We start from the raw sequence: 27,415 nt of genomic DNA, 5'->3' as shown, positions 1-27,415 counted from the left end.
ACAGTTTGATGTGTACAACAGTGTTAATTTAAAATTACCTTTGACTGCACCAATATCCAATATAAGGTGATCTGTACTTTTTAATTCTGAATTGAAAATTTACATTTTGATACAAGATGAAATGTGTTTATGAGCCTTCTTTACTTTATGATTTGTTGTGGCTTAAATTATAATAATATTTATAGTTAGTTTGTCTACACTCCTGGAAATGTCAAAAAGGACACATTGACACTGGTGTGTCAGACCCACCATACTTGCTCCGGACACTGCGAGAGGGCTGTACAAGCAATGATCACACGCACGGCACAGCGGACACACCAGGAACCGCGGTGTTGGCCGTCGAATGGCGCTAGCTGCGCAGCATTTGTGCACCGCCGCCGTCAGTGTCAGCCAGTTTGCCGTGGCATACGGAGCTCCATCGCAGTCTTTAACACTGGTAGCATGCCGCGACAGCGTGGACGTGAACCGTATGTGCAGTTGACGGACTTTGAGCGAGAGCGTATAGTGGGCATGCGGGAGGCCGGGTGGACGTACCGCCGAATTGCTCAACACGTGGGGCGTGAGGTCTCCACAGTACATCGATGTTGTCGCCAGTGGTCGGCGGAAGGTGCACGTGCCCGTCGACCTGGGACCGGACCGCAGAGACGCACGGATGCACGCCAAGACCGTAGGATCCTACGCAGTGCCGTAGGGGACCGCACCGCCACTTCCCAGCAAATTAGGGACACTGTTGCTCCTGGGGTATCGGCGAGGACCATTCGCAACCGTCTCCATGAAGCTGGGCTACGGTCCCGCACACCGTTAGGCCGTCTTCCGCTCACGCCCCAACATCGTGCAGCCCGCCTCCAGAGGTGTCGCGACAGGCGTGAATGGAGGGACGAATGGAGACGTGTCGTCTTCAGCGATGAGAGTCGCTTCTGCCTTGGTGCCAATGATGGTCATATGCGTGTTTGGCGCCGTGCAGGTGAGCGCCACAATCAGGACTGCATACGACCGAGGCACACAGGGCCAACACCCGGCATTATGGTGTGGGGAGCGATCTCCTACACTGGCCGTACACCACTGGTGATCGTCGAGGGGACACTGAATAGTGCACGGTACATCCAAACCGTCATCGAACCCATCGTTCTACCATTCCTAGACCGGCAAGGGAACTTGCTGTTCCAACAGGACAATGCACGTCCGCATGTATCCCGTGCCACCCAACGTGCTCTAGAAGTTGTAAGTCAACTACCCTGGCCAGCAAGATCTCCGGATCTGTCCCCCATTGAGCATGTTTGGGACTGGATGAAGAGTCGTCTCACGCGGTCTGCACGTCCAGCACGAACGCTGGTCCAACTGAGGCGCCAGGTGGAAATGGCATGGCAAGCCGTTCTACAGGACTACACCCAGCATCTCTACGATCGTCTCCATGGGAGAATAGCAGCCTGCATTGCTGCGAAAGGTGGATATACACTGTACTAGTGCCGACATTGTGCATGCTCTGTTGCCTGTGTCTATGTGCCTGTGGTTCTGTCAGTGTGATCATGTGATGTATCTGACCCCAGGAATGTGTCAATAAAGTTTCTCCTTCCTGGGACAATGAATTCACGGTGTTCTTATTTCAATTTCCAGGAGTGTATATAAGTACCATAATATACCTATGTCCCTGTGGAGTCATGCAGCAGAATTAGTTCTATTAATGAAAGTCTGTCAGAAATAAACTTGGAGGTTTGCTCGTGGTTAAATAGTAACATATCCAGTTGTTTTATTGGTTACTGGATTTTTGCATAAAATTTTTCGTCCCAAACTCTGATATATTTTTATGTATATGCTTCACATTTTTGAAGACTTTTAAACTCTGAAAATTTTAAAATTTCAAAATAATTTTACTTATGCAGGCAGAACCAGACAATACCTCTAAAGAAACAGCACTAAAAGTTACAATTAGACCACCACCAACCATGACTGATGCTGTTAATGGAAGTGATCCTCTCTACACTGATCAGCCTTCTGTAGTCTCAAATGGTTATAAAAAGAAGCCAAGTAGTCTGAAGGGTAGGCATAACCCTGAATCTATAGAGGCTGCATGTCAAAATGCCAGAGCATCGTACCAGGAAAGAGGACGTTCTCGTGAACGTAACAATCAACGAGTAAACATACAAACAGGTAAGCACCTTGATATTGCATTATACTTCACATATTGTACTACTCTTCATTCCTTTATCAGAAAGACTCCCATGTACTGACAGCATGGACTTAGACTCAGGAGAAACTAATATTTTCCACCTGATCTTGTATTACTTACCATTGCAAATTTTTGTGCTACTTGTCTCTTACTGTTTTTGCGATAAACAACAACTGTTTTACGTGAACCTCCATCTTCAGAAGCTGAAATCTATTGTAATTTTACATGGCAAAAAACCAGAAATGGTTTTATATCAGCATTATATTTCCAGAAGAATTCTTGAGAAATTTTACAGCTGGTGCAGTGTGTGGAATATGAAAGTACAGTTCATGCTGTGAAGGATGTTATTTTAAGTCAGTGGTAAGAGGAATTAAAAAAAAATAGGAAATGCAATTTGGTAACTACTTAGTCTGCAGTCTGTTTGTCACTCTATCATACATTTCCTCATAATCTTCATTTGTTCATGTTGTAATACACACCATTGGTGTATATTTTTGTGGAGCATTTTCTTCGCCATTTTCACATTTCTTATCAGTGTGCCAAATTTCATACTTTCTCCTGTTGCAAACAACTGTTTTGTAAACAAACAAATATTTGAAATAGAAACACGGCAAACTTTCAGAGGTAGCAATGGAAGGAGAACACCACCATGCAGCTATTATTCAATCAAATTGACAAATTTGTTTGAGAATCAAAGGCATAGAAAGTGTCTCTCAATATTATGATCTATGAAGTTATTCTTTGTGGAAGCTGGTGCAGTTAAATCTGTGCAGTTTAGCTACTTGAACTCCTAGGTCAAGTGTTGCTAGCACTTTTAATCATTCATGACAGGGTTATTATTGATTGTAATGTAATGCTAGAAGTTCTACTTATTTTTAGAAATTACACAAGTGAGGGTTACCACAATTGAAAAGTTTATTCAGGTTTTGGTTCATGAGGCAGTGGCCCAATTCAAGCATGTCACAATTCTTCATATTTTATGTTCCTAATACTTTAGATTGTGTTATATGGATGGTTATGACATGATTTGAAATAATGACACATACACACCAGGATTTTGTATAAAATTTGAGGGCTGGATTATTGATTAGTGAAAGAATATGTATTGCATGTCACAGATAAATTCCTAGCGAGTGAAATGTGCTCCTATTTATATATAACATTGAGTTTTTGGAATTACGTAAGCATTCTGTTAATAGGAAACTTTTGGATTATTCTAAATTTCTCAAATGTTAAGTTACACATTCAGGCAACAGTTTTGAATTGAACTTGGGACCAGTACAACGTCAGTCAGTGACTCTTAAGTGCTACAATACTAAATGACACAAAGGCTTTGGGAATGTGCTTCCCTTACTCGGAAAACAGTGTTTTGCTGTTTAATAGTCTTCATCCTGAACTTCTTGTGTGGCCTTCACGTGATAGTACTTGAACATTCTCAACTTCTGGTTATATCCTCTCCACCAATTCTCTGTTCAAAGATAACTCTTTCCATCAATGCGGAGACATTGACAACGTCTTTGTGTTTGTGTCTTCTTGATGGAGTGATTAAGAATGTCAACTCCATACCAAAAGGAACAGAGTTCAAATTCCCATCTGGTCATTCAGATTTACGTTTTATATGGTTTTCCTGAATTTCTTAAAGAAAATGCCGTAGTGACTCTTTATTACAATGTGAAATCATTTCAGGCACTTGTTTTACACCATCACAGCTGGGGCTTAGTGATTCAGAGTAATGTCTTCCACAATAAAGTCTGCAGTTTTTACAGCCACAGAAGTCAACATTATCTGGGTGCCAATGTAAGGCCTAAGACAGTTGGTTCACACTATTGACCATGGATTCCCATTTGTCAAGTGAAGGTATTCCCTCAAGAGATTAGGTTCAGTGTTCTGAAATGAGGCAAATTCAGGTGGAATGGTCACCAGATGTCCCATTGGTAAGTGAAGCACATGAATTATCTAAAACTCTTAGTGTAGTGTGTACAGGTCTGGCCAGTGATATTTGTGTCAAATTTTGTTTAGTATTGTACCAAGTCTCAGGGTAATTAGGTGGAGTGTAATGAAACACCTTCAAAGTAGTTGTCCATAATGAATTTGGACAAGCAGTCATATTCATCATACTTGATTGTAATTTGTTGTATGCACTGCTGCAGCCATTAATTGGAGTTACACTTTGATAGTATCTTCCTTTTGTTGTATCTTCCCCTTTCCAGTCTTAATGTCTTTTAATGCAGTGATGACATGTATTTTGACCTTGGCAGGTTCTTTCAGTGTGTTGCTGAATGACTGTCAGCACATTAATTTTTACTTTCACTCTTGTATACCAAATCATTCTAATTTACCCAATAGTCCACCATGGTAGTTATCCTGATTGATTCTTTGTGCTTGTCAGTCAACATAAAGAATGGTAGTCCATTACAGTCGTGAATAACATGCAGCTTGCTGATTGAACAGATAAAGTATATTATGCACCATGTGTTTTTGGGTGCCAGCAACATTGCGTAGGTCACCCAACATAACATTGTATTTTTAGAGGCCATCGTTTCTTGGTCACAATAATCTGTTAGTAGTGAAATTGTGTATCTTTGGAGAAATAATACTAATGTTTCCAACAGCCTGAGATGTCACTGACTTACAGCAATGTATAGATGTACTCTCTGATGATATGTTTCTATCATTGGTAACCAAACCAGATATACCATGTGCCATCTTTTTTCTTCATGAGGGCCACCGAGCGAGGTGGCGCAGTGGTTAGATACTGGACTCGCATTCGGGAGGACAACGGTTCAATCCCGTATCCGGCTATCCTGATTTAGGTTTTCCGTGATTTCCCTAAATCACTGCAGGCAAATGGCGGGATGGTTCCTTTCAAAGGGCAAGGCCGACTTCCGTCCCCGTCCTTCCCTAATCTGATGACACCGATGACCTCCCTGTCTGTGGTCTCCTTTTCGAAACAACCCTTCTTCATGAGGGCCACAGGAGAGGATAGTGGGCTATCGGACAATTGAATGATCTCACCTTGTAGCACCTTCTCCACTTTATTGGGAATTACCTGTTTCTTGGAAGGGGGAATCCTTCTTGAGCACTAATGGGTGAATGACCTGATTATTGATACAGTATTTCTCCTTGCATTGTCTATTCTGTCTTGTTTCTCATTCAAATTTGAAATCACATAGATACAATCAAGCTATAATCAGCATATACAGGGTGGTCCATTGATTGTGACCAGGCCAATTATTTCACGAAATAAGCATAAAAAACTAAAATAAAAAATAAAAAAAAACTACAAAGAATGAAACTTGTCTAGCTTGAAGGGGGAAACCAGATGGCGCAATGGTTGGCCCGCTAGATGGTGCTGCCATAGATCAACCAGATATGAACTGCATTCTTTTTTTTAATAAGAACCCCAATTTTTTATTACATATTCTTGTAGTACGTAAAGAAATATGAATGTTTTAGTTGGACCACTTTTTCGTTTTGTGATATATGGTGCTGTATTAGTCACAAACATGTGGCTCACAATTTTAGACAAACAGTATGTAATAGGTAGGTTTTTTTAAATTAAAATACAGAATGTAGCTGTGTTTGAACATTTTATTTCGGTCGTTCCAATGTGATACATGTACCTTTGTGAACTTATCATTTCTGAGAATGCATGCTGTTACAGCGTGATTACCTGTAAATACCACATTAATGCAATAAATGCTCAAAATGATGTCCGTCAACCTCAACGCATTTGGTAATACGTCTAACGACATTCCTCTCAACAGCGAGTAGTTTGCCTTCCATAATGTTCGCAAATGCATTGACAATGCACTGATGTATGTTGTCAGGCATTGTTAGTGGATCACGATAGCAAATATCCTTCAACTTTCCCCACAGAAAGAAATCCAGGGGCGTCAGATCTGGTGAATGTGCGGGCTGTGATAGGGTGCTTCGACGACCAATCCACCTGTTGTGAAATATGCTATTCAATACCACTTCAACCACAAGCAAGCTGTGTGCCGGACATCCATCATGTTGGAAGTACATCACCATTCTGTCATGCAGTGAAACATCTTGTAGTAACATCAGTAGAACATTACATAGGAAATCAGCATACATTGCACCAGTTAGATTGCCATCGATAAAATGGGGGCCAAGATTGCTTATGTTCCACTTGTCGCAGCCATCGTGGATTTTCCATTGCCCAATAGTGCATATTATGCTGGTTTACGTTACCACTGTTGGTGAATAATGCTTCGTCGCTAAACAGAACACATGCAAAAAATCGGTCATCGTCCTGTAATTTCTCTTGTGCCCAGTGGCAGAACTGTACACGACGTTCAAAGACATTGCCAAGCTATTCCTGGTGCATAGAAATATGGTACGGGTGCAATTGATGTTGATGTAGCATTCTCAACACCGACGTTTTTGGGATTCCCGATTCTCATGCAATTTGTCTGCTACTAATGTGCAGATTAGCTGCGACAGCAGCTAAAACACCTACTTGGCCATCATCATTTGTTGCAGGCCATGGTTGATGTTTCACATGTGGCTGAACACTTCCTGTTTCCTTAAATAATGTAACTATCCGGCGAACGGTCCAGACACTTGGATGATGTCTTCCAGGATACCGAGCAGCATACAAAACACACGCCCGTTGGGCATTTTGATCACAATAGCCACACACCAGCATGATATCGACCTTTTCCGCAATTGGTAAAAGGTCCATTTTAACACGGGTAATGTATCATGAAGCAAATACCGTCCACACTGGTGGAATGTTATGTGATACTATGTACTTGTGCGTTTTTGACTATTACAGCGCCGTCTGTCACAAAGCAAAAAAGTGGTCCAACTAAAACATTCGTATTTCTTTACGTACTACATGAATATGTAATAAAAAATGGGGTTTCCTATTTTTAAAAAACACAGTTGATATCTGTTTGACATATGGCAGTGCCACCTAGCGGGCCAACCATAGCACCATCTGGTTTCCTCCTTCAAGCTAGACGAGTATTGTTCTTTGCAGTTTTTTCATTTGATGCTTATTTTGTGAGATATTTGACCCGGTCACTATCAATGGACCACCCCGTATATTTATACATATGTAAATGTACCGTATTTACTCGAATCTAAGCCGCACTCGAATCTAAGCCGCACCTGAAAAATGAGACTCGAAATCAAGGAAAAAAAATTTTCCCGATTCTAAGCCGCACCTGAAATTTGAGACTCGAAATTCCAAGGGAGAGAAAATGGTTCAAATGGCTCTGAGCACTATGGGACTCAACTGCTGAGGTCATTAGTCCCCTAGAACTTAGAACTAGTTAAACCTAACTAACCTAAGGACATCACAAACATCCATGCCCGAGGCAGGATTCGAACCTGCGATCGTAGCGGTCTTGCGGTTCCAGACTGCAGCACCTTTAACCGCACGGCCACTTCGGCCGGCAAGGGAGAGAAAAGTTTTAGGTCGCACATCCAAATCGAAACAAAGTTGGTCCACTGTAATATGAGACACAATTTAGGTCGAATGAATGACTATACAGCTACAGTAGTTTGGTTCGAGTCTTAAGCTTAGCAGTTAAGCTTTACCATGTAGCCATTGCTATGCGTCAGGTGCTCCGTACCTATTTATACGGGTACCATTCCTTTTTCACGTGCTTCGTCTGGTTTGAATTGATTGCTTATTTTTCTTTGATCTGGTAAGTGTCGTTCTCTTTGTTATAGTTGTTTACGTCACTCTAAGCTGAAAATGCATTACTGTACTGTGTCATGCATTGTTTGTCGCATTCTGATACTGAGTGTTTACGACCTGTCGCCGCTCGCGGCATGGCTTGCTTTTGTGCGCGCTACCACCGCTTACAATAAAAAAAAAAAAAAAAAAAAAGGAATCGTCTCATTAGCGAAACAATGGCAAGAGACTGCTTGCTATTTGCTGTTACTTACACTGCTGCTTTCTTTGATAATGATCAACAAGAACCAAATAATAGACTGTGTATGATAGAAGATGTTCTGAACGAGAGTTTAGCGAAAATTTTTCTCCGGTTGAAAATCTTTGCAGACGCCTCTGTAGTATATTACATTCTGCACAGAAATTAGTCATCTTAGATTTAAAAATCTTGTCAATTGTCGTGCTTCATTTCTGACTGTATCACTATTAGGCATAAGAACAATACGAATATAAACATGGCATGATATGTATATTATTCCGCGTTTGCTGTAGTCTTACCCTAGTTTCGTAGTTTATTAGGCAGACAGGATTTAAATGAGATAGCAGCAAACACGAAAGAATACATGGCAACATGTTTATATTCGTACGGTATTATTCTTATGATGAAAAGAATACTGCATGCGATTCACAATTCATAAAAGTTCTTATTAGCAACGATCTCTTGTCACAGGTAGGAAAAAATTCAGAACGTAGATTTGGCCATATCCCAAACAATCTTGCCAGTCGGATTTTCGTAGTACATTGAAATGCTGCTACATTCGAAGATGAACAATACGGAATTTGTATTTACTTCGTTGGATAATGTATGAAAATGCAGTGGTCGAAACTCGGGGTGGTGAAAAAAAAAACTCGTCTTACACCTTTCTTCTTCTTCTTCTTCTTCTTCTTCTTCTTCTTCTTCTTTTTTTTTTTTACTGATGCAGAGGTTTTGTTGCCAGTACCTTTGTGCCTGCAAAGCATGCCTGTGTGGCGCTACATAGTTCGACGGCAGAAGTTAGTTGTGGCGGCACCTACCAACATTTTTCAGAACTTCCACTTACTTTGCACTCGATTCTAAGCCGCAGGCGGGTTTTTGGATTACAAAAACCGGAAAAAAAGTGCGGCTTAGATTCGAGTAAATACGGTACAACTTTTTGTTGTATTATAATTTTTGCCAACATTCACATATATGACAAAACAAAAATAGATTATATCTTAAACATAACGTTTAAGATCTTATACCATATGTTTTAATTATAATACAACAAAGAACTGTATATATTCTGATAATAGTTTGATTGTATCTAGGTGCCACCTGAGAATGACCCATCGCTCAAAACTGGTGGTGGGAAATAAAATATAATAAAAGCTGTTCTGGTGGACCTTATTTCAACAGCATACTTCTCACACAATTTGAGGCTGCAGAACAGTGTGCACAAGAAATACCTATCGATGTGTCTCCCCGGTTGAGACGGGAAATACTGGGGCTTGGGTAGTAGCTACCCTTGTAATGATATTTTTTCAATGAAGCTGGGCTGACCTTCCTGTACTGATTTTTCTGTTACTCGGCAAACACCATTAGAGGTGAGTTGTGGTTGTTTCGAGCAATCAACAGTCCAGTGTTGCTGCCATCCCATTTTTATACTGAAGATAAACACTGAAATGTAAGTTTCTTTCGTGAGTGTGAGGGCTCTTTCATAATCGGTTACAGTTCAGCTGCAATTCTGAATTTTTGACTGTATTTTATCTTGTAGAGAACTGTGGCATAGTAATATCTTCAGTTGTTCACAACTGCCAAGAACAGTTTTGTTACTCAAACTTACTGACATCACTTAATCAGTTGGGAGCTCCAATCGTCTTTACCTTATAATTGCTTCTAATGCCTGAAATATGTGGAAGAATAAAAAATTTGAAAGGCCTTGTTCGGTCACTGATGTTATTCTGAATTGTGTTCCAGTTGACTGACATATTTTTTGTTCAAAACATTCAACAGTGTGTGTGTCTGTTGAACCTCAGAAAATAGTCTTTTTCAGCCTTTGTTGACAGACAACAAATATGACGGAAAAGAAAGCCACAGAGTCTACTAGTACACAGACAGGAAGATTTTTAATGAAGATATTTTTGGAATTTCCTTTCATGGATGATTTCTGTCTGTGGTGGCCTCACCTCCATATGAGTACCCTGTTTTAAGATTTCTTCATTGTAACTGCTAGAACCTTTACATGAGAACTTGCAATAACTGCAGCCCAGTTGGAAGTGTCCTCAGCCAGGAAACAAATCATGGTCTTCATCCTGAAGTCTGGCATTGTTCACTTACAATAGGCTAGTGTGGATGATATTGTAATAGTCGATATCTCATGGCCTTTTTGTCAAGAAGTCTTTTGCTTTCGTGGCAACAGTGTTTTTGTGCCCATCGAAAATGCAATGTATTTTCCACTGTTCTCCAGGTATCAGCTCTACATTTTAATTGGCTATGTGGCTTTTACACTTAGATTACTAGGAAGCTTGTCTGTTGTTTGATAGCTATTGTGTAAGTCTCACGTGAATAGATAACCAGTAATAGAGAGGGGGTAACAAAGATTGATGCACCTCTTGATGAACCACTGGTGCTGCCTCCTGTTGCCTGGAGTTGATACCAGTTAAGGTCAGAAATTTCAGTACCTATTCTTTTTTGCTGTTTGCTTATATTGGATGTAATAACCTGATGTTGTTCTAACAATGTCACAGGACATTTGGAAATTTGTCAAACTTCTTTAGGGCTACTCTTTTGTAGCCACGTTGTATTAATCTAGTGGCACCACTCGAAAAAGTTCTCTGTTGTGAAGATACCCTTCACATCTGTAGCTGTGCATTTTGTATCTATTGAGCATGTCTCAGTTGCTCTTGAACTACTACTTGACTAGTGTGTCAAAGTAGACGTATACCGCCTATTGTACTTAGCAACTCCACTGAATCCCTCCAGCCATTTAGATGGATCCTCAACAGCCCACTGATTTCTTTCGTAGGTGGATATTAGGAGTAACAAGTATATAATTTGGAGACATGATGGTGCCAGTATTCCAAAATATTCTGCATCTCCAGCAACTTGTCATGTAGTCACCAGACTCATATACCACATTCAATAATGAGGTTGTGATTGGAAGCCAGCACACAGTGCTAAATGTGAGTAATTGCAAGTTTGTAACCCTGAGCACAGACAGAGCTGAATTGTTTAGTAAATGGAGTGTTAAATATACTAGTATAATACAGGCAGTAGTTTTTGGCAACAAAAACCTTCCAGGTTCAATTTAAATCATGTTCACAGCTACACTGTCCTGACCAATTCACTTGCCAGTGCAATATAATTGCTTGACTTATGGTGTGTATAATTGCTACAGAGTATTGTGCAATTATTCATATGCAAATACTGGTATTATCCCATATTCCATTTATCAGATTGTAATTAGTCATTGGTACAATAATATTTCCTGTAACAAAATCTGTAAAATTTCAGTCTTCAGGTTGATATAGTAAAACAGATTTAATATAGATTCCATAGTTGCTCATTTTGGACCTTGCACTGTTTGCATTATGTTTAGATCTTATTTCCTGTTCAACTTCGAGCTCTCTCTACAGCTTCAAAAAATTAATTCTCAAAGTTTTTGAACAAGTTCATTGTTAAAACACTGAATTTAGATCTGCAAGAAGTGATATGTAAATCCCAGTCCAGAAATCCCAATGTCAATTTTCCATGGGTTCCCTAAGTACTCGGAGAGAAACTCAAAATGATTCCCTAAACAAAAGCACGGCAATTTCATCTGAAATCCTTATATAAATGAATTATTGCTTTATTTTTAATGTGCCCACATTGAATCCAATGTTCCAGACAATCTCTTTTTAGTGTTTGTTATTAAACTAAATTGCAATACATTTAAGTAACAATTTTGTGTTGGTTTCTTAAATATATGTTTTGAGCAGACATATATTAGTTTATTTATCAACAGATGAACAGTGTATTCCAGAGACTGCAGAAGAAACACTACAGAAGCTGCTAGAACCATTGGAAGTCACTGATAAATTAAGAACAGCTGTAGTTCAGTTGCAGAAAGATTTGAATGATGTTTGTGGCCGGATGGGAAATCTAGAGCACACTGTCTCAACAATTCGAGTAAGTAGTATTATGTTACACTGCATGCTGTGCAGTATACAGTCAAATAACAAGTATAGTAACTAATTAATATTATATGGAAATAAAATTAAGCAGATTCATTTCTAGGATTACTCCAGTTAAATGAGATAGATTTATCTTAAACGTATATTAAAGAAAACTGAATATGGAAAGAATTGGTAAATTCAGATACAGTTTGCTTGTTTAGTTCTTACATTCAGGAGAGACAACTCCCAGCACAGATCATAAAAAAAAATTAAAAATAATCACTCGTAGCTTTGAAACAAAGCATACCTTCTCCAGGGAAGAAAAAGAAAAAGGTTGTGGTGGTGGTGGTGGTTGTTAAGAAGGAAGGGCACCAGCAGGTTACTCAGGACCCATAGTAAGTGGGACTTACCTTGTACAAGGAGTAAGGGAGACAAAGATAAAGAATAGTGTTTCAGAGAGAGTTGATGGATAAAAATAGGCTTGCACATTGCTCACTAATGCTCTGAGTTCAAAGATGATTGAGGAGAAACAGAATGAGAAGTAAAGATGGACATGGAGGGGAAAAAAGGGGGGGGAGGAGGAGGAGAAGAAGAAAATTTGCAAGTTGACAGAAAAATAGAAGTAAAGTATAATAAATAGATTATAAATGGAAGAAAGGCTCACAGGTAGAAAGATAAATAAATTAAATAGGAATAAAATAAACTAAATAAGAAGAAATAGAATAATTACGATGGAGGGAGGGGGGAGGTCGGGCAGGATGACTACACAGCTAATAAGTTGCTTTTTTTTTTCTTTACAGAAGGAAGCCCGTCGCAACATGCCAAGGTGGTGGCCATTTCGTCAAGTTCCTCCAGGATTTGCGGTATTTGTAATTCTGTGGCCCATTGTGTTTCATTTTACAGTGTTATGGCTTCAGAGGAGACGACAGAGGCGCTTGCTCTGATGTGATAAGCAAGTGTTTTGGTGGTATGTATTATATAATCTAGCATTATTGCTTGTAAGTCTCAGTATGGGATACCTAGAGATGTGGTTCGGTGGCCACTCTGTGGACTCAATTTTAGAAGGGCTAAGGTTCAATTTCTCAGGTAGCCTACCAGATGTAGATTTTCTGCGGTTTCCTCAAACCATTGAAGGCAAATGCTGGGATGGTTCTGTAAATAAGATACAGCTAATTTCCTTCCACAATCCATCCCTTGTTCTGAGCTTGTGCTCAGTCTCTTAATAACGTCTTTGTTAGCAGGATGTTGAACCATAATGTTCCTTTCTTCCTCAACATGTTGCAGTGAAATATTATATTATTGTTTGTGTTGATGTTTTGAAACGTGTTGCTCTAAACCCACAAGAGGAACATGGTAGGGTGCATGTTAATGATGTCCATACTATTGTGTGTGTCATTGGGTGCATAAAGGACAGCTCATTAGCTTGCAACAAGATTGTAATGCTGTGTAAATTCCACAAATATGAAAATGTTATAGACTGTGTGTGCAATACAATGTGTGTTTGGCAGTGTAGAAGCAAAATACATTGGAAATGGCAAGCAGTAGGGAAATATTACTCTTGTTGTCACACCACAGCCCCACTTTTCAGACTCGTGTTTGTTGTCCTAGGTAGTCTCAGATGATGTCACCCCCAACAAGCTTCTGATTATCAGACTCTTTGTCCTAAAATGAGTAATAAATTCAGCAGAATCTCACCTAGTTTTCGGCCCATTGTACTAATAAGAGATTTTGCCAATCTTACTCCTTGTGGATTATATATTGCTGCCTTTGCATTTTTGTTCTCAAAAATGTTGTTATACCTCCTCTGAAAATATCATGCTCCTCCATAAAGGCAAGGTGGCAGATAAAAATATTGCACCAGCTGCCAGCTGTGCCAAACATCTAGAACAAGATAACGATATATGTACAGAATCTCCGATTAAATTACCTACTAATGGTGAAGTTGTTACAGATAATCTCAATGCCCACAAGAAGTATGGGCTGCGCAGTGAACTTGTGATGTCATATTAGTCAGCATGTCCGCCACACTTCGCAAATGTTTCGCTTCATGCAGGGCCCATGGGAAATCAATATGTAATTGAAAATGTACCCATTAAAAGTCTTAACTTGTTGTGTGCTATTGAGAGCTTGGATGCATTTAAACACACAGTCAAGAATTATTAAACTAGTCGGAAATAGTTAATTGCATGCCGCCATACATGGCTACTGGCACTTGTAGGACCTTCCATGTCACATGCTGTGACGTACATGCAATAGCCTGTCTTTCTCATAGGCCTCGAGATAATCTAAATAAATGGTAGGCTGTTTATAGTGAACTCTATCAGTTGCAAGTTGTTCCATAGTGGGTCATGTTTTCCATCACTAGTTTTATATTTATTCTGTCATCATGACATTCCTAGTTGAACTTTCATATTTTGTTGTATTTCTCATGTTTTTCACAGTTAATCAATAAGACATTATTCATAAGCAATATTAGGAAATGATAGATTACTACTCAGCATAAATATGACTTGCTGAGTTACAGACAGGCACAACGAAAAGACTGTTACACAGTGAGCTTTCAGCCTAAGCCTTCTTCAGAAAAGAAAAGCATGCGCGCGTGATCTGTATGGTGTCATGCACTGATAGCTTGTCATCTGCAAACCAGACAATGTAAATGTGAATTTTATCAGTGAGTTAACCCATCCCCCAATTTTTTTTATGTGGTTTTGGTGTGGTAACATGTTTTGTATATATATTTGTTATTACTCACATTTTTTGTGACTGATCCTTTTGTGTATTTTTGGTTTTGCAATTGCCTTTTCACTTTGCTCTCTTTTCTGTAAAGTGCCTTTAATGTTTTAAATAGTGTGCCTTTACACAGTGTAGTGTATTCATTTAAAAATGTCTTCTGATGTTTGTTTGGGGTATAAGCTGTGGCTGGATTTCAGTATTTTTAAGTCTGTTGCTATTGTAGTTGGATAATGATTATGGGCTATTAGGTGGTCAGCAAATGTGCTGTGGGTGCTGTTACTTTTTAGGGCTTTAAGGTGTTCTGAATATCTTGTTTTATAAAGTTCCTGCATGTTTACCCTGTGTATACTGACTGGCAAGTGTTGCATGTGAGTTCATATATTCCTGATCTATTGAATTTGACTATGAGTGTCTCCCATGTCCTGAGTTTACAGAAAAGGCATTTGGCATCACAAACAGCTAAAAGAGCTTACACACACACACACACACACACACACACACACACACACACACACTCACACACACAGAAAAAGAAAGATAAAACTAAACAAAATTAAAGTTCCATGCCGAACTCACTCGGGTACAAATGAATGCCGACAGTATTAAGACACACAACTACATCATGTACACTGCATACTGCATTTTTCGAAGTGAAAAGGCGATTCCAAAAGTGAAACAATTCCAAGTTCATTTAATATACATGCTTTGCAGTGCCCTCGGAACGGGAAAGGAGGAGGATCAGTCACAACTAAATGTGAGCAATAACAAATATATGCATAAAACATGTTGCCACACCAAAATAACATTTTTTAAAAATCAAGGATAGTTTAACTCGCTAATAAAATTCACATTTACATTGCCTGGCTTGCAGATGACAACCTATCAGTGCAGGACGTTACACTGATGATCCTGCAAAACCATATAATGTAAAATCAAGGTAAGAACAAAAACTGTCATTAGGTCTCATTTTCGTAGATCAGTTATAACCTAAAATATATTCACTTTTGCAGTTGTCCAATAAACAAAACCCACTGATGATGGCACAGAGGTGCTGAAACGTTTTTGGGTAACAAGGAAAAACATTTTTTTGCATAAAAGGTGGAAGGTGGAACATATAGCCAACAATTTTAACTGCAAACATGGAAGAAATACAAGAGCTGCAAACCCAAAAGATGATTGTCACCACTACCTCTGGCAGCTCAGACTGCAGAATGCATTCCGACATTTTGGCATTCCAGTCAGAGCTGCCAGAGGTAGTGGTCTCATGTCTACAGCTTGTAGATGTACTTAATTTAGTGCTCTCACATAATTCTCTTTTAACAATAAAATTTACAAGCAGGTCCAAGGACTAGCAATGGGAAGCTCTCTCAGTGGCCTATTAGCTGAAATATTTATCAACCAAATAGAAAATAAAATTCCAACACTAAATGATAATATCACAAGCAAAGTTAAATTCTATAAGAGATATGTAGATGACACCCTCATTCTATTTGATGGCACAGAAGATGAAGTGACAAACCCTTTTAACAAATTCAATAGCCTACATAAAAATATTCAATTCACCCTTGAACAGGAAGGAAACAACACCATACCTTTTCTTGACATAAAAATATCAAAACAGAACCAAAAGTTAGCTTTCAATGTTTACAGAAAACATACTGGCACTGACACCACTATATCAAACTCCTCTACTCATTCCCCCTCCCACAAAAAAGCTGCTTATACATCAATGCTGTACAGAGCACACAAACTTCCACTTCAACATACAGAATTCCAACGAGAAATAGAAACCATAACATATACTGCAATAAACAATGGATATGATCCTTCTCTAATTAATACAATGTTGCAACAGATAAAAATTAAACTGAACAAACAACATCAAACTACACTCGCAACTGACAATTCCTCAGCAGTCAAATATGTAAAAATGCCATATCTTGGAATAGTATCTGACAAATTAGCAAAACTGTTCAAAAACACAGAAGTAAAAATCAGCTTCGGCACCAACAACAACCTATGTAGGAAGCTTATTCACAATATCAAACCACCAGATACAAGTCTTGATGCATCTGGCGTTTACAAAATTACCTGCAGTCTATGTAATAAATATTAATGCGGCCAAACAGGCAGAAATTTCAGAAGCTGATTCAAAGAACATTTAGACTGCTACAGGCTTGATAAATGTAACAAATCAGCAGTAGCAACTCACATTAAAGACACAGGTCACTCTTTAAAAATCGAAGACAACCTCGAAATTTTACACAAAATAGGAAAAAGTACAACAATGGACATCATGGAAGAAATGGATATTTTCATACATAATACAAAGCATGGAGATAACATTCTTAATGAAGTAACCGAATTCAAAAACTCAAAATTCTTAAACAGTCTTGAGCCAGTTCTAACTCAATAGATTCAAGATACGTCAATGTAAATAATTGACTACAAATCTGTCAGTACCAAGAATATCGATACAAAACCTCTATAATCGATACAGACTGACATGCTACAGTCCGCCATCTTGTGTTGTGTGCATAACGTCGAAGCAATTTGTGCCGTGAATTACGTTGCCAATCAGTGACAAAATACAATGTGCATAGTGTAATGTCAATCAACAGCCCTGCCATTACACCAGTGATGCAAGTGAAGCAGCAAGATGATGAAATCATAAGTGATCAACTGTCATATAAAAGCCTTTCACACTATTGTCGTAACACCTTTCACACTATTGTCGTAACACGTAACTGATACAAATCTCTCTGCATCCTATACAGGCTGTGATATCATACATAGTCAACCACAAGGAAGAAAACCAAAACCAGCAGAAGATATCACTGATTTAGATTTCTAGCCGTACACCTACCCATCCCCCCCCCCCCCCCCCCACACACACACACACACACACACACACACACACACACACACACACACACACACACACACACACACACACACACCAGCTGCTACAGTAACAAACAATGGACAAGTAGTTCTACATTAGTTTAAAACTGTTTATTTTTAAGTAACATTTCTGTGTGTGTATGTTTACGTATGTTTGTACGCCTGAAGATGAACAGAACATGTTCGAAATGCATTGTATTATGTTGGATTAAACATAAAATAAAAAAAGTTACTGGTAGCAGAAACTAGAAATGAATAATTATTCCACACAGTCACGGTTCACAATTATAGCCATTATGGCTGAAAGTAACAAAATTATTAGGTTGGAAGCTTGTTTCCTGTGGTACTATATATTGTGCAGCACAAAACAGGAAAATGTGAGCAATTTGATCAGTCTTAATGTTAAAATTCTATACTACTGCCACAGAAAGTGGGAGCTAATTTTTGTTTTGATAGATCATCAGTCATGGTTGAAAATTTGCTCTAGAAAAAATTCTTGTTCTGCAAACTTCTGCAACACTCACATACTTTTTCCCTGCTTTGGTCTATTCTATTTATACAGTGATGTTGTCTTTTCACTGCCTCTTCATCCTTTCATTATTTTTGTCTCCTACTCTCTTCCTTTCCTCGTATGCCTGTTAACATCTGTAGTCTATGTTGTGTCCACTTCTTGGGTCCTCAGCTTCACCCATCCTCCTACTTCTCTCCAACTTACTCTCACCTGCTTGTGAGAAAAGAAACAAAAGATAGCATATGCTTACTACTCTGCCATCTACTGCATTTGCAAATTTATGCCAACTTTTCCTAACTATGATATCTGTGTTCTCCTCTAATAGTGCTCAATATTTTTTTACAAATTACTATATTACTTTTTGTGAAACCAGCAGTATTTTCCACCATTTAAATCACCAAAATTGGAATCTCACTATTTTTAATTGTTTACGTTGGCTCAAGACAGCTCTTTGACTGTCTATAATGTTGTTACTTTTTATGGTAACAGATAACCTGTTACTCTGTTTTTGTATTTCATGTCTGTGCAGTGGTACTGAATTAATACACAACTGTACAGTTCATATCTGTGGCTTGTACATTTCATTGTTGATACTCCCTCCTCTCCTTTCCACTTCCTCTCCCTTTTCCTTTATGCACAATCTTTATTTTGTCTCAGATTCTGTCTTATCTGGTGCCTTCACTCCCTTTCTTTTTAATTCTGAAAAGCTGTTTGACAGTATCAATAAAATAATATTTAGCAAAGTTTTTCATACTTTTTGGTGAATGCAGGCTTTGTGTTTGTACTGTAATGCAATTCCACACAAAATGGTAAATATAGTTCGTAGAAATATCGTACAAAATATTTTTTTTTTTTTTTCCTCCATTTCAGGTAGCAGTCGTGTCTCCTTGCCTGGACAGTCTGTGTAGTGTCAGCATTCAGGATGGACAAAGTTAAAAGGCTACAGATACGAAACTATCTCCACTGCCACAGCACACTGGTATCTGCTGTGTAGAGAAAAAACCTGCAGGCAAAGTGTATTTGTGATAGGATATTCTGTTACATGAACATGAATCAACTATTGTTATTCCTTATCCATATCCTGCCCCCCACTGCCTCTACTCCATCTCTCTCTCTCTCTCTCTCTCTCTCTCTCTCTCTCTCTCTCTCTCTCTCTCTCTCTCTGTCTTTCTGTAGTAAGCAGATACCAGTTTAAGCATGACACCTACCTATGTATTTTGATTTGGTACCAAAATGGTTCTTATATTTCTTAGTAACAATGTTTGTTGTTTGTATGAGGAGATGATGATAAGTGTCTGAAGGTCATTTGGGGGCAAAAAGTAGTTGAACATTGCTTGGGTGGATGTAAGTGTAAAGTAAATTGCACCACCTATGCAATGGTCACAGAATATTGCTGATTTTCTTCATTAGCTTTTGTTCTGCTATGTTCTGTTCATGTTGTCACAGCTATATTATTTCTTATGTGTTCTAAAATAGAACTACAATGTTTTCTTGTGCACAAGAGTTGTTCTCTTTAATAATATTTTCCACTTGTGTTGTACACTGTTTAGTTCATGGAGGCTGCAATATAATAACCATTTAGAGAACAAAACGAAATTAAAATAACTTCTTTGTATCATACATTATATGTGGAAATTATAGGTGACTGGGATGGAAGAGGGCTTTCTGAAAGATTATTTTCTCAGTACAATAAAAAATAATCAAAAGGTGAAATGGTGTTTACATGTTGCTGAAATTGGAATATCAGCCTCATTTATTTTGCAGTGCGTTTTACGGACTTTAATTAGTCTTAAGGTGCCCAGTATTGAGACTGCTAGTCTTTGAGTTATTACTTAGTGTTGATTCCTTGGCTATTGAGAAGGGAACACCAAGAAGAAGCGTATACGATGAACTGATTTGCCAATGTGAATGTGATGTTGAAAAGTAATGTCTGACTTTGTATTTTAAAAATTATATTTTGTATTCCTACTTTAAATTACATGGAATTATAGTAGTACAAATATTTTAAATAAAAGTTTTAATGTGACTAGTTCAAAAGACTATTATTAGTAATAAGAAACAGCCATGAACAGGCTGAAAAGTGACTGAAATACAACATCACCTTAAAGTCTCAATTGGTATTCTTGGCATGGCCAAGAATTGAATGTTAATTCATTCTTGTATTTTTTTCTGAAAAATATCTGTAATGTGATAAGTGTTGCACTTGGCCAGACATAATTACTTTTAAAATAAACTGCAGAAAAAATTTAGTGAAGTAATAATATTATTATTTACAAGACAAGCACTTTTCATGAAGTGAGCAAGTTTGAATTGCAAAACAAGGAATTTTGTTATCTGCAGTGTTGTTAAAAATACTGCAGATCATTTCAGTCTTCCACTATTTTTTGTTATATTTTCATTGAGTTTAAATTTTTCAAATAACAAAATAAAATGTATTGACGAATATGACATGTATCATTTTACTGTCTCATGTTATTCTGCAGATGAACCTCAATCTCCTTTTCTGCCTAACTGTGAAAACTGCTAAAAAAAACAAAAAAAAGAGAGAGAAAAAAAAAGAGAGAGAAAACCTAATTTTGTACCACCCTTATGCTTTGTATAATTTCTGTTTTTAATTAAAAACCTCTTTCTCAATACGCTTTTTAGCGTAGAAAATCGCTGCATACAGGCACTTCCATGAGTTAAAAGGGAAACTGCATTTTAATAGAACACAGTGTGTCTCCAACCATGAATGGGACAATGCAGTTTGTGTACACTATACACTGTTAAATTGTTAAAGCTTTTGTGCCACTTGTTGCTGTATTGCCTGTTAGTTTTTATCTCGGGACATTTTGCCGACATACGTTTAAAGATTTTTCTGATGTTTCACTGTCATAAGTGACTTGCATTGTAAAAGATTCACCCTTCGTTACTAGTTGTGGACTGGAGTTGAGCCCGCAGCCCAGCGGTTACAGATCCTCGCAGTGCCAATGTCTGAGGACCTTTCCCTGGTCATTACCACTGTGGTTCTTGCCCTGCTACCTGCAATGTATCACTTGGTACTCACTTAAAAGAGCACTCTGGTCACATTGGAGCACTGTAGATGGTGTAGAAGTGATATCAAGCAGTGATGTGACCCTTCATACTGACGTAAGTCATGGCTCTAATGTGGTGTGTATGTGTCAGATAGTGGTTGTGTGACCCAACAAGTCACAATTTTAGCTATTTTAAAATTATGCACTAACCTGTAGTATTTCGAGGTTGTAGTTCAGGCTGGGGTGGTTCTGTAATGTTTGTTTTGAGGGTACAGAAGGTACCATAATAATCATATGCAAAAACACACACACACACACACACACACACACACACACACACACACACACACACACACACACACCCTAGAGCCACCATACAGCCAAATATGTCTGACCCATGATGACATGACACAACTGCAAGAGTACAGTAGACATCCAACTTACGCAAACTGAGATCACTCTTTATAGACACTAAAAGGACCCTAATAATAGATAGAGGTCAAAAACACACTTCACACTGTCTTTCCACAGAATATGACAGATCCTGTTGGAAATGCCACCTGTGTAAGGCAAACCATAGTCTTAGGTGCCACCTCGTTATCATCACCACTAACCCATTCACAGTTGATCTGTAGTGCAGCACATGTCTGATCGGTCTTTTACTATAAGCTGACAAAATGTGACTTCAAGGTGGGCTAATTCAGCTGACAGACTTTCAAGGTCTGAGATTATGTGAGCTATATAAACCAAGGTACAAGGTACCTCTTCATGTTAAGCCTGGTGGTGACAACTATCAACCTGAAGCTACTAATCAGTGTGAGTTGCCTACCTATAAACAGCATCAAGGAAAGGTAGTCCGCCATCCTTTTGCATCTCCATAGTGAAGCAAAAGTCCAGGTGGAGTGAATTCAGATGTTCTAAAACGCTGTTTAAATTGTCATGTGCATGAAGTCAAACAATAAACGTATCATCTACATATCTAAAAAAAAGTATGCAGGTTTCAATGCTGCCAACTTGAGGTTATTCTTCAAAATTTTCCGTAAACAGGTTGCCAATAATAGGGCTTCCCATCGCAACTCCATCTGACTGCACATAGAACTGATCATTGAACAAAAAATAAGTGGAGGTCAACATGTCAAAAAAGATTAGTTAATTCAACACCAAACCTAACCTGAATTAACTGTAACTGATCAGAGAAACTTGAGAGAAGAGAGAACCAAATGAAAACTTACTAAAATATTGGTGTCATTCAAATGCAGTCATCTAATCAGCAAAACAGAATCTGCCAAGTTCTTAATGTGGTGCTCACTCTAGCCTACTAGGGGCCTTTATAGATTAGCAAGGTGTTTCGCTACAGTCTATCAGACCATCAATATTACTGACAAGGCACAAGAGCAACCCCTCCCTAGTGGATCTTTGGCCATATAACATAGGGCATAGCACTACAAAAGTAAAGGCTCTTGATATACTCTTGCAACAAGGAACATTTCTTCAGGAGGCTTTTAGTCTTCCTCTCTACCCTATTTGTCAGCTCAACACTGAGTCGGTGATACACTGGATCAGACCATAACAACTGCCGCTCTTTAACATAACCCTGCTTGTCCCACATAACTGTAGCATTGCCCTTTCCATGGATAAGATAACAATATCAGACACCACTGCATCTTTTGAACATAATCCTGCTTATCTATCACACAGGGTGGATACTGGACTTCTGAACAGTGGGTCAAATTATGATAATCAACATCCTACAATATGATGACTCTTCAGAATCTGATCAGTGAGTGGCTTCAGCTGGATATAGCATACTCCAAGAAATGCACTGACTCACTTCCTCGCCAAACTGAAGCCATAATCAAGGGTAGAGTCAATGATACACAGCATTAGAGTGATGTCTTGGGGTGGGGTGGGGGGTGCATGCGTGCACTTGCGTTTATTAATGAATGATAAATCAGAACTTTCTGTAATAATCAATATAGGGTGGACAGTAGTTAATACACACTGCAGCTATTCATGTCAACTTATGACATTGTCTGTTTTGGGATAATGATTGAGTAATCTGACATTTGTGGAGAGTAGTTGTTTCTTCTTACATTAATGAAATTCCTATTTGCTGGGTGTGAAATCAGAAGTGAAGGAACATTTTTTTTTTCTCCAAGTAAAATAGAAAATTTAATTTGACTAAAAAATTCAGTTTTAGATCAGAGTGAGGTTTATATCTGTTGAGAGGGTTATTTCAGTGGTTGAACTGCTACTTATAATGAGTGTGAGGTGTCATGTTGATGTGATTCCTACCAATAGCTGGTGCACCTAGGCAGGTCTCCATGTGACCCACATTTACATTTTGTGATTTTACTGTTTTCTCTCACATCAAATGAAAACAAAATAGATTTCTGTGGCTGGAAGCTATCAAGTGAATTAAAATACACTCACATAATTACAGAAGACCAAAATATGTTGTTAGTTTCAGTTTTCTGATTTTATTTTACTTCCATGTTATTGGCAATCAAACATTAATCGCTTTACAGATCAATAAAGTTATTTTTGTTGGCTTGCTAAAGAAATTTGTCTTTTATTAATCTTTTCTGCAGAGACAGTCAACTGATTTGAAACAAACTGTGTCATTCCACACTATTGGCTAGTCTCAACTGTTCACTGAATTTAAAGTGCACATTTTCATCTTTTGGCATGTGTGACATTATGCCATAATAAAGAACCAGACATGAGATATACAAAACCAGTACTGGCAACTTGTCAATACTAGTTGGGGCCTGTTTCATTGTGAATCTGGGCATACGAATGTGCACTTTAAATTGAATTTAGTGTGGTTTATTAAATTCTGATGTTAATGGAGTATCCTCTGATGTCCTGTTTCTTTTATGACATAATGTAAGACCTCTTCACACTATATATGCATGAACTTATGTAAATATTCACTTGAAGGCGAGTAAGCAGGAAAATTTGGGCAGTAGTATTGAATAAAATGTTTTGTTTGCAATATATTGACATCTTTAGTAGAATTTTACATGTAAACTTTCCGTGGAACACAGTGTTTTTCAGTCATGAGATGTATTTCAACACTTGTCAGGTACCTCTTCTAGGCCTGACATTATTGCTTAATTTGTGTTGTTTACACCTTAAATTTAAAAAAATTCCATCCTTTGCTAAATAATAGACTAGCAGCACCCTGCGTTTTATCATTTTAACCCCCAACAAGGCTTTATATTTACTCCTGCAGTAGAATATAAACTGCCAATTATACAGTTTCTTGGTTTCACAAATAACCTTGTTAATTTTTTTATACAGTTTGAAAAAGTCATGAAAAACTTTTTTTTTTTAATTTTTGCAAGAAATTTGTATTCCTCTTTATAACCTTCCTGCAGTGCTGCATGGATGTAAATCTGATTGGAAATGCTAGAGAACAGTATTACAGATTACAAATTTAAAAAATCCACTTTAAAATCACCACATAGCAAAATATTAGGGTGCTTTGAATTGTAGAGTCATATTTTGAAATGAATATTCGCCAAGGACTGCTTTCTTATTTTACATTCATTATGTGGGTGGGATATGATTAACAATTGCCCTAAGAACAATAACTCCATATGTCCCCTCCAAACAACATGCTGCACGTGGTCATGTGATGCCCCACTACACACGAAATCCCAAACAGAAATGTGACAAAAGGCATACAAGCAGAGCAAACCCCAAGCACTGGCTTCCTATGACATTGTAGATGCGAGTGCACAATAACGCGTGTTTTCTGGCACACTCTGGCAACTGGTCAAGCAAATCTATTTCTAACAGTTCATGGGAAAATATTGTGAATGGTGGTTTGAGAAAGGTTACTTTCAAAGTAAAATTCCTCTTACTCAAGATGAATTATGTTACATGTGAGAATGTGTGATGAATTTCTTAAACTGCAGAGTGTTTGACTCGCATTCAAAACTGACAAAAATTTTGGGCCCAGAAGACCAGACATTTATGTCATTAAATTTTGCTGGCACATTCGTGTTTGCCATATCACAAAGGGAAACATACTCAAAAAAGACCAATATTATGTGTGTGAAAGCTTAGCCTTTCCTGTAGCTATACTACATGTGTGTTAATTTAAACCATTAACTTTTCCTCTTTGTGTGTTCATGCTGTTGCTCTTGGCTGGCATAAGGACGTGACATGTGTTATGATTGGTTGACAAAAGCGCATCGCAATATCGATTTCAATGCTTTGGAAGCTAATTTGCTGTGTTTGGTGGAATTAATATGCAGTGTACATGTTACAATGCATCGAAGATCTTTCCAATATTCATTTTTTTTTTTCCTAAAGTGCCAGGACTGGTCTATGAAACCTTTACCATTCCAAGGATTGATAAGTTTTACAGTTCCATGGGAAAAGTGTATTTTCATATGGGGGGGGGGGGGGGGGAAGTGCATTTTTAACCGGGAAATCCGAGAAAAATCAGAATTTTTTCCCTTGTCGGCGTATGTGCCCTGATACAGCACAGTGATAGTCTCTGTAGTTTAAAACATTTCTTCATAGAGTAATGATGTAATTCATGGATCATGATTATAAGATGGCATTATTCTCTCGCACATCTTTATGTAGTTTCAAACTTTACCATTGTAGTGAGAAATCTAAAATAAGGTTCAGGCACAGTCTCTCAAAAAATCAGTTTATAAATACTGGTGAAAGATTTCACCGGTGAGCGTAATCCTCATTTTGTACACTCCAGCAAAGTAAGATAAACCTACAAATACTGAAATTTTTACAGTGTTACTGCCAGGAGTAAATGATGATCACTTGCAGCTCTAGTGTGTTTATATTTTGGTCCACGCTATCTCATGTTTGGTATTTGTTACTATGTTTTCTATAGTTTCTTCAGAAAAACTCCAATGACCAAATCACAGTAGGCTGTCCTACCCACAGCAGCTCCTTTATTCCTTAAATACCTAGAAAATGGGTCATAAGATTTCTGGCTAGTGTTGGATGATATTTTCCTTTTTAGCCATTCCATTTGAAGCAGTTGCTATCTCTCACTGTTCAGAATTTTTTTCTCACTTACTGATATTTTCAAAATAGGACGAGGAATTCCACCTTATGCAAGACACCTTTTCAGTTTCATTTTAACCTGAAAATGTTTGAACATGTTAACCTTTTATCTTCACCTTGTTGATCATGTACAGACTACAGTTGCTGTGCCTTGCACTGCTAATACCACTTTTCCAAAAGCCACATATTGTCCTTTCTTCTTCATTCACCTCTGAAAATTAATGCGAACCGTTGTTCTAACAAAATTCCAACAGTTTTCTCTTCATAGCTTATTACTTTAGGCCAGAATTGTTTCTGAAGAGAAGAAGCTATTGGGAGGAATGCACACAGTCAGGAGACATTGAATACCACAGATTATACCTTATATACTTCCAGATCAAATGTCAACAAACAGACACATGAAATTCATCTTTCCCAAATGTTCATTATGTGGAAAGATTAAAGCAATCAACTCTCCCTCACATGTTACAATAAACTATATCTAAAGAGGTAAAACCAGAAAGATATACATAGTTTTAGCACCTACTCGTATTGCATTTGCTATTGGTCCTGTTGTCTACAAAAGCAGCTTATGCATAAGACATTGGAAAAGTCACTTCATAGATATACAGTTGAAAGTGATCTCTCTGCATACTTATCTAAAATTATAAATAATATACTTCATACAGGAACATACTGGTATTTGTATAGTATACTTCATAAATTTAACTATTCTTCAATGGAATAAAAACAGTGATGATGTAAATATGACTTTAAAGATTTTACAATGGTTTGACCTCATTAAATGCTTTTATGAGGGATGAGTTAATTTTTGACGGTATGCAAGTTTCCTTATCTGTTACATTTATTTTAAATAATATAGGGGTTTCAATAAAGTAGATAGTGGATAAGGATTTCCATAATGCAGATAGAGACCCTACTTCCTAATCGAGCTTTCATTACCCACATTATAATAAAAAGATCACTAGGTAGGCCAAGAAACAGATGGGAAGATGATGTAAAGAAAGAAGCAGAAGCTCTGAATGTAGTCAGTTTGGAGTAAACAGCAACAGACAGAATGCAGTGGAGATTGATTGTTAATTCAGTACATGATCTACAGTGCTGGTGACGACTGGGTAGTAAGTATGTATAATGTATACAGGGTCTGTCCCAAAAGTTCCTGGAATGAATTTTTTAAATCATTTATTCAGTATCAGTGTACAATATTTTCA

At 38.0% G+C, this 27,415-nt stretch overlaps 1 protein-coding gene across 3 annotated transcripts in view; it reads left to right on the top strand.

The window, feature by feature from the left end:
- LOC124722948 (acyl-CoA-binding domain-containing protein 5) overlaps window positions 1–20,519 on the top strand; it is a 150,357-nt gene extending 129,838 nt beyond the window's left edge. Inside the window, exons 6-9 of one of the 3 annotated variants that reach the window (XM_047248113.1) lie at window positions 1,881–2,148; window positions 11,861–12,006; window positions 12,794–12,960; window positions 19,012–20,519. In XM_047248113.1, coding sequence (XP_047104069.1) covers window positions 1,881–2,148; window positions 11,861–12,006; window positions 12,794–12,937 — 558 coding nt within the window. In that variant the 3' untranslated portion in view covers window positions 12,938–12,960; window positions 19,012–20,519. Of the gene's footprint in view, window positions 1–1,880; window positions 2,149–11,842; window positions 12,007–12,793; window positions 12,961–19,011 lie in introns of all 3 variants that reach the window. The other 2 variants (XM_047248112.1, XM_047248114.1) reach the window with 2 other exon arrangements.
- The last annotated feature ends 6,896 nt before the right edge of the window (window positions 20,520–27,415 follow it).

Source organism: Schistocerca piceifrons, chromosome X (assembly GCF_021461385.2).
Source record: "Schistocerca piceifrons isolate TAMUIC-IGC-003096 chromosome X, iqSchPice1.1, whole genome shotgun sequence".
Lineage (NCBI taxonomy): Eukaryota > Metazoa > Arthropoda > Insecta > Orthoptera > Acrididae > Schistocerca > Schistocerca piceifrons.
The sequence above is the reverse complement of the archived record's forward strand: the minus strand, read 5'-3'. Positions and strand labels throughout refer to the sequence as shown.